General features: G+C 41.8%; 1 protein-coding gene across 1 annotated transcript in view; it reads left to right on the top strand.

Annotated features, from left to right (window-relative positions):
• Positions 1-2574, top strand: part of LOC103372678 (voltage-dependent calcium channel gamma-6 subunit) — a 14212-nt gene extending 11638 nt beyond the window's left edge. The window contains exons 3-4 of the mRNA XM_008302375.1: positions 1265-1471; positions 1964-2574. Of these exons, the coding sequence (XP_008300597.1) occupies positions 1265-1471; positions 1964-2184 (428 nt within the window). The 3' untranslated portion in view covers positions 2185-2574. The remainder of the gene's footprint in view (positions 1-1264; positions 1472-1963) is intronic.
• Positions 2575-8579: the final 6005 nt, after the last annotated feature.

Below are 8579 nucleotides of genomic sequence, written 5' to 3'. Positions count from 1 at the left end.
ATATGTTCAAATTAGATTCTATAAAAATAAAAAATATTTGGCTCCTTGGTGCAACTGAGAAACTATCAACAGAGAGCAGCCATCAAGTGATGATAATTTTCATCTGAACAGCAGAATTGTTTTGTGAAAACTACATAAAAACGTAAAATGTTAAATATCTGTAGTTTGCAGAGTTTGGACGTGTTGATTCCAGGTTTTATGCGTTGCTGTAAAATATACGAAATAAACACGGAATCTCTGCTGTTCCCTGATTTCCAGAAGACGTCTCTGAGGTCTCTGCAGGACTTTGTTAAAGTGAAATCTCATCCACGGTGAAGAAAAACAAGACGAGAACAACAAAAACAAAACAACAGCAACCAAAAGCTGAGTTCAGAGAGTTACTGAGAGAGTTACACCCTCATGTTCCACCACACAACATCAACGATACACATTTAAATACAAATAAGTATTTATCTGATGTAAATACAAAAATGTGATTTTTACAGTAAAAGCTCTTCCTTCCTTTCTTTCTTTTTTCTAGTAAACATGTGACCTAATACTGATTTTACTGGATATTATCTGTAATTTAATAAAACACAAATCTTAAATAATTCTCCTTCCAGCAAATAGATTTTTGACTGATTTAAATTTATTAAAATCATCTCTGACAACTCAAAAGTTGTTAAAATATTACTGATGTAAATGTTATTCACAGTTTTTGCCTCTTTCTGTTTTATTTTTTAAAAATTAGTTTCTCATCAATAAAAAGGGAAAATCTGTAAATTAATAGTTAAAAAATAATCATAACTACAAACATGTGCTAAATAATGATCTTTTTGTAGCAGCCATGAATACAGATAACTGTAACCCGAAGCTGCTCACAGATACGTGATCTTTGTGTCGTTCCAGCCAGAAAATCAACCTGTTGGTCAAATAAAGCTTCTCCATAAACCAACATTTGGTTTGGAGATGAAGCACGTCTGAGGCTGAAGAACACAAACACAAGCCGGTCTTTTTATGTTTGCTTCTGTTGTTTATCTCGCCTCCTTCTTGGCTTCTTCTCCTGCAGCAGCAACAGACCAACACGCTACCTGCTCGGCTTCATTAATGAAACAGTGTCTGTTAGAAAGGCAGAACTGGCAGCGGCTGCTGGAGGCAGACTGTTGGGCTGCACCTGTTCAGGTGTGGGATGCCAGTAGATGTGTTTTAAACGGAGCCAGACGCTTCAACACAAACCCAGCAGAATCCCAGCAGAGCCAGACCTCGTCAGGTGGTTTCCTCTCAGAGCTTCGTGGTGTTTCTGCTCCTCTCTGCTGCTCACGGTTACAGATGCTTCTGTTTGACTCGTTCCCAGACCTGAACCTGGCTGCAGCCATCCTGGCCCTGCTCAGCCTCACCATGATGGTCATGGGCTCGCTCTGCATCGCCATGGCGCTCAGCAAAGGAGTCGCCTTCTTCCTCAAGCCGGCCTCCTTCTGCTTCATCCTGTCAGGTGACTTTCATTCAACACAAAATACTTCCTGGACGACCCCAGCAGCAGGAAGTTCACTGACTTTGAACTCTCTATTATTATTATTATTATTATTATTGTTGTTGTTGTTGTTGTTGTTATTATTTGGCATTAATAATAATAATATTGTTTATGAATAGTTAGCTAACACTAATAAATAAGTAATATATTGATTTAAAAAAAATAACCAATTCAATGAACAGCTAAAAATGTATTATTTTATCTATTAATTCCTTCAACTATTTATTACTTTTAATTAACTACTTTTGGCTCTTTGGTACTTTTAGCTAACTGTTTCTTCCATTTCGCTAATTATTTGTTGCTTTTAGTTAGCTATTTAGTCCTGTTAGTTAACTATTTAGTCCTGTTAATTAACTATTTATAACTGGTAGTTAACTATTTATTACTGTTAGTTAACTATTTGGTCCTTTTAGCTAAACCCTCCCTCATCCCTCCTGATGTCTACCTGTGCAGGTGTGCTGGTGCTGCTGTCGGTTCTGATCTTCCACCAGTCCGTCCTGGCCCTGCTGTCCAGCGACCACTCGGTCCCTCTGCACCACGAGCTGTCCTGGTCGGTGGCCTGCGTCGGGTCGGCCGGAGCCATCCTCATCTTCGGAGGGTTCCTCTTCATCGTCCTCTCGCTGCCCTTCAGCCCCTGGCAGAAGTGTTTGCCTCACAAGAATAGCGCCACCTAGCCGCCGACATATGCAAACGCTGTTCTCGACGTCCCGTCTGAGAGCGAGCGACCGCCCACCTCTGTCAGCTTGCTCTGGGCATTTATTCACCAGAGAAGGTCTTAATCACATTAGGAGGAGGAGTGACACACACACGACACAGGGAGGCGCCGCGAGGAGGGCTAGCAGGAGCTGGTTTTGTAATTTTAGAGTAGACGAAGAAGAAGCAGCGCTGCAGCTGATGTGTTTACGAGGAAAAGTGTCTCCAGTAGGCGCGTTAGCCTGCACAGGATCTAGAGTCCTGCTGCAGGAGCAGAGTGAATCATTTTTTATTGCTCAGACACTTTTCTATTTTTGTAGTTGGTTTGTATGGAAGCCCAACGCTGCCAAGAAAAAAATAGAACGCAATGTAAAAAACACAAAAAGTGTTTCCTGGTGTGTAGGATGATGATATAACCAAACAGGGCTGCGCTCGGCCTCACTTCATTCATGATTATGTCACCAAATGATGGTTTTTGTTGTTGTCTGTTGTCTTTAAAACGTCTGGAAACGGTCGAACAGCATCAGTCAGTCCAAGATGATTAGTTTAGTCCAAAGATGTTCAGGTTACGGCCACAGAGGAGGAAAGATATCAGGAAACGTTCACATATGAGGAGCTGCAGTCAGAATTTAGACTGTTTTAAATGTAAAAGAGCTGATTTATCCCTTATCAAAATAATTGATATCCAACTGATGATTAATTGGTTTTATGGTGCCAACCGTGTCTCCAAAAGTTAAAAACATGTGACCAGACGTCTTTCCTCCCTGAACGGTGGCGACTGAGGAAAAGCCTCCAGGTCTGAAGGAGCCTGAACTCTCTTCGCTTTGTTTCCACCTTCGGGTTCAGTTCGACTCTTTCACGACCAGTTCGAAGCTTCTCCTGCATCTTCAGCGTCACCGTGGCGACGAGCTGCTCAGATACGTGATTGGTCCGAGAGAAGATGCGTGTGTTTTATCCACCTGTAGCGTGAACGCGGCTTCAGCGCATCACACGAATGTCAGCTACGAGTGAAACATCAAACTGTGTCGTACGCCGGAGGACTCGCTTCGTAACGCCGCACATACGACCAACATGTCGGCGTTTCCGTGTCCTCGCTGTTTGTGGCGTCGTCTCCGGTCGCTTTCCACTGCAGGGGACGGGATCGGACCCCCAGTCGGCCCGGTTAGGATCCGACCGCTTCAGCGTTAACACGACTCCGGCGCTGTGTAGCAGCGTTGCCACGGTGACCTGTATGATGAATTTTGTAAAGGACAAGAATTAAAGAACACGCTCGTCATGTTCCCTCAGTTTCACCTATTAAACAAGACTTCCTCTTTTTTTGTTAAAAAAAATTTCAGAAAATTTACATCAAAAATCTGCATTTTTCTAAATAGCACTTTGTTCCTTGAACACGTCGAACCTGACGGCACGTCTACCGGTTTTAAATCGACTAATAAGATCATTATGTGGTGAATATTTTCAGTTATTTTACGGGGAAATTATGTATATTACTGTTTTTAGCTTTTTATTTACAGATTTGTCCTTTTTTGGGGTGAAACTACAGATAATAACTGATAAAGTCACATTAAAAACTATTTATTTACATGTTAACAGTAGAGAAAAAAAACTGTGAGTTGAATCTTTAATATATTTAAAACATACATATTTTACTGCTGTGTGAAAGGAAAACTATTTAAGATTTGTAAGGTGTTGTTCAATTACAGATAATATCCAGCATGTTAGGTCACATGTTTACTATTAAAAAAAGAAGTAAAAAGCAGCTTCACTGTAAAAACACACTTTCATTCTGTATTTACATCACAAGAAGAACTTATTTTACACATATTTTTGTTAAATTACAGGATTAAACAGGACAAAACTATGAATAATATTCACATTATTTTTCTTCTTTTGCACCACTGGACTGTAGAAACACACTTTGTTTGTCTTTATTGTGCAGCCTTACTGTTATTTTACACTTTTTCTTTTCTTTTTGCACTTGTTGAACGTCATAACGAATCTTTTCTGGTCAGATTTTTGCTGCTTTTTACGGGATTCTCCTTTTCGAGACTTTCACCTTTTTTACCCTTCGATAGAGGTTCTGCAGGGACGGACCTGAACGCGCTCAGAGGTTCCACCGAGTCCCTGCAGTGGAACACGGCCTTCTATCTGTGTGCGGTAAACTGTGGTCCTGCTGTATTGTGTGAACGCTGCTCACGTCTGTGTGGCTCCACTGCTGCTCATCATTAAACAGATTTGACAGAAACTGGCCGCCTCCCTCTGCTTTGCTGGCGTGACACCCGCTCTGCCCTCCAATCTGACATTCACCCATTTTCACCCCTTCACAGTGTCGCCTCCTCACCCCTCTGCCAGCCTCCCATCCCCCCCCCGACCCGACCCGCTCCTCTATAATTAGGACCGAGCTCATCGCTGTGCACTTCGCTGGGAAACCTGATCCTTGAATTCCAGCCATGCCCTCCACCCCGAGCCTCCCCTCCTGACCCCGCCGCGTCACTGTCCCTGCTGTCTCCAGGCGGGCCGGGCCGGGCCGGGCCGGTCGACGGTCCTCCAGCACCTGCCCTCACGCTGGGCCTGCTGGGACCAGACCACATCCAGACGCTCACCTGCTTCTAACTCCCAGCGGGCGGAAACTGAATCCACCCGACACACTATCCTGGTTGTATATATAGCTGCTAATAGTTCTGCTGGGACCGGCGGCGCAGCAGCCTGTGAGTGAACGGAACCGAGCTTCCCAGAAGAGGATGAAAGCCTCGAGTGTTATTGTTGGTGGGCTGCCAGATGATTAGTGGCTCTTTATTTTATAGCAACAGATGTGTGATTGGTTTGCTTTGGCAGCGTCGCCCTGCGGTCGTCGACATCTCAGGAGGTATGGTAATGGCGCCGAAGGCACTCGAGGTCACTAATCCTCGGGGTCCAGGGGCGCTGCTTGGCATCTCAGGCCTCTTGTCAAGGATGCGGCGCCGCTTCCTGCAGCGTTAACGCATCCGAGGAGGCGACTTCCCGCTGCAGGGCCCAGAACCGGACCTTTAATCGACCCATTTAGGACCCAGCAGCAAAGGTCAAATCTAAAAGCACCAAAACAAATCAGACTTTCTGGATGAAACTCCAACAGAGTGGAAGTTTGTTCTGTTAGAATATCTGCTGAGTCAGGAACGTCGCGCTCGCTGTCTCATTTAACTAATGACACCGTAAACAACGTGCACATCAGAAATCAGTGAGTTTAAGTGTAATGTGACATTATTCATATTAATAATTATTATTATTATCTATATATTAAAAAAAACTTCTGTTTTGCTAAATTGCTGAAAAATATCTTAAAATCACAGAAAGAGTAAAAATGTATGAAATAAATAAAAAGACTAACTGTAAATAATAGGGAAAAAACTTTTTTTTTCACAATTATTTGTTCTTTTACAGCATTTGACCACAAAAATACACAATTTTTTACTGCATGTAAATCAGCAAAAAAAAAATCATTTTTAAAATTATATAAAATATTTTTTAAACTATTCTTTGTTTATGTTGTTTTACAGATTTATCCTGGTTTGATAAAATATTAATTTACATTAAAAACGGGCCAAAACTGTAACTAATGTCCACATATTTTTAAAAAGTATTTGTAATAAATAATAATTTAGTCTTGACCATAAAATTATAATGAAAATATCTACCTATTTTTTATTTTTATTTATTTTTACTGATATTAACCATTTGAAAGAAATCTGATGCACATTAAGGTTAAATAAATTTACAAAATTTTCCTGGACTGTTAAATTACAGACGACATCTATTATAAACATGTGTCCATGTATATGTTGAATATAAAAGAATAAAAAAGAAAGAAACAGGTTGAAACTGTAAATCATGTCTGCATTAACAACCCGTATTTTTACCGGTTCTGGTACCAAGTTAGAGCGTGTAATGACTTTGTGAGCGACGCCTGAAGACTTTGTGCTGCTGCGGGTTTTTCCTGCTGCAGTGACCGAAGACCTTCACCGTAGTTTGTAATTGTTCATGCAAAAACATGCACGAGACGGCAGATGGTTCCATCAAAGTAATGGTCACCAAAAAAAGTGCAATGAAATAACTTTGAGCTGGTTTTCTCATTTATATCCCACCCATCTGCCACCGTCCATATATTAGCAAACATTACGAGCCTCGGGTCTGACGGCGAAGGTCGAAGCCTTTCAGGGATCACAGAACACCGGAGATGAGCAGAGACACCTTCAGCCTCAGTAACTCAGAGAAGTGCTGAGTTCACAGGCAGGAGAGCAGCTTTCTGCACAAACAAGACGTCGTGCTTTTATCCTAAAAACCTCCAGCATGACTCTTCCTCAGTTAAATTCATCGTTAACATCAGTAACGCAGTCTGACTGTGTTTAACTTTAAAGAACATGAACAACTTTGGGCTCAGCCGTACATCTGATTGTGTGTTTGCAGGTTTTCTATTATTGTGCATTACTTTGGCAGTGATGTTAGATTAATCCATAGCCTCTGATTACTTTGCAGATCGATGACACAGTGATCAAAAGGCTTAAAATATGCTTAAGTGGACAAAGACACATCGTTAAAGTTCTGCTTGTGTTCCAGTTAATGTAGAAATAATACAGCTTTGACAGTCATTTATGAATCTAACGCTGACAGGAGTTTGTTTTTCAGATTGAATACCTTCACTTCTGATACATTAAGTACATTTTCTCGCCACCTGATGCTTTGAATCACAATTTATACGACAGACAGAGTTCATTATCAAGGTGTGTGTATGTTTAAAAAAATCCACATTTTACTTGTATAAGCTGGATGTTGAACTCCACATTAGTCACAAACTCATCTCATAGATACTCACTTTAAACTCTGATTTGCTTCCTTCAGCAGATAAACATGATGAAGGCCTTTTAGTGCTTCAATATGAGCCGTGGAGTTCCACAGGGCTCTACTCTGGGTCCTTCATCGATTTACATTTACTGTCTGAATTGGGACAAATCTTCAGTAAACATAACATCTAGTGCCGCCGCTATGCTGATGAAAATACAAATATTCAACTTGAAAACAAAATAACGATGCATCGTCCTTACTGGGGGCCAAAACTGTTGCTGGCCCAAATGACTCTGTAACCGGGGTAGAAAAAAAACCTGTTATTTGTTTACGTGCAGTTGCGTCGTCATGCACGTACGTAGAGGTCGCGACCGTCCAATCGCGTCGCTCGTAGCACCTGTCATCAGGTGTCCGCTCCGCCTCTCAGTCAGGAGGTGAGGGGAGCAGCTGCTACAAACAAATGTCATCTTCAGTCATAAGTTGTTGGTTGTATCATTCTGAATGTATTCTCAGTTACATCATTTCACCGTTTAGACACTAACCAGCACCGGGGAAGGATAAGTTGGTCACGTGGTGCGTCGGATATATTCTGGAAATGGTGAGTCTGCCTGTTGTTGTTAGCATTAGCATTAGCATATGCCGGTCTGTATGGACTGGCTACGGTACACCTAGCTTTTAAATGCTAATGCTCATGGTATCGGGAGATGAATGTGCCACTACAGCACCATTATAGGATGTTTACGTTGATCTTGAGCTGTGTGAATGGATGTTATTTAAGAAATGAGTGACATAAAGTAGGAAGATTTGTCATGATTAATTATGAAGTGAATTAATGTTAATGTATTTAACCCAAATGCACTTTATTGAGAAATGGTTATTCTCTTGCTGCTCATGAATTATGTATTAATTATTGTGTACACTGAATATGATTAGTTGATGAAATGTTAAGATGTGGTCCTGTTTACATTATACAGGCCAGGGTACCTGTAAGGACGCAGAATGGAATCGATGGCGAGCTAAGACACCGGCCTGGAGCCCAGCAATCCCAGTTAAGGGCCCTCCTGGTCTGGTAGGAGGCTCTGGCAGCTTTGTTCCCCCTCACCTTCTCCTACACACACACACACACACATGCACTTTAAGTCATGGACTGTTAACATCCTGGGACTCTACCTTTGCAGCGCACCTGCTGGGCGATTGTTGCGTGCCTCATATTTCATGAACTTTGTGCTTTTGCAACACTCAACATTGTGTGTAGAACAGCTGCCATCGTGGCCGAAATAGAAACTGGTTGGTTTGAATGTGTGAACGCATCACAAATGTCAAGTGCACTTTTCTAATGAACTCTGCAGACTGTAAATACTGGTTTCCACTGAATATACTGTCACATATTAATACATGGTACCAACTGCATCTGAAGTTGTATGTGTGTTTCTTTACTGCACCACTACCTCCAAGAGCCGAGTCTGTCTTCTGTAGACCGAGGCCCAAATTCTACCTTAATGCTGATGGCTTTTCAAGCCCTAATCTAGCCTGTGTACTTGCTACAACTCCATCATAGAAA

The sequence above is a fragment of the Stegastes partitus genome, unplaced genomic scaffold, assembly GCF_000690725.1.
Source record: "Stegastes partitus isolate 25-593 unplaced genomic scaffold, Stegastes_partitus-1.0.2 Scaffold1804, whole genome shotgun sequence".
Classification (NCBI taxonomy): Eukaryota; Metazoa; Chordata; class Actinopteri; family Pomacentridae; genus Stegastes; species Stegastes partitus.
Note: the sequence above shows the minus strand (reverse complement) of the source record. Positions and strands in the feature narration are given on the sequence as shown.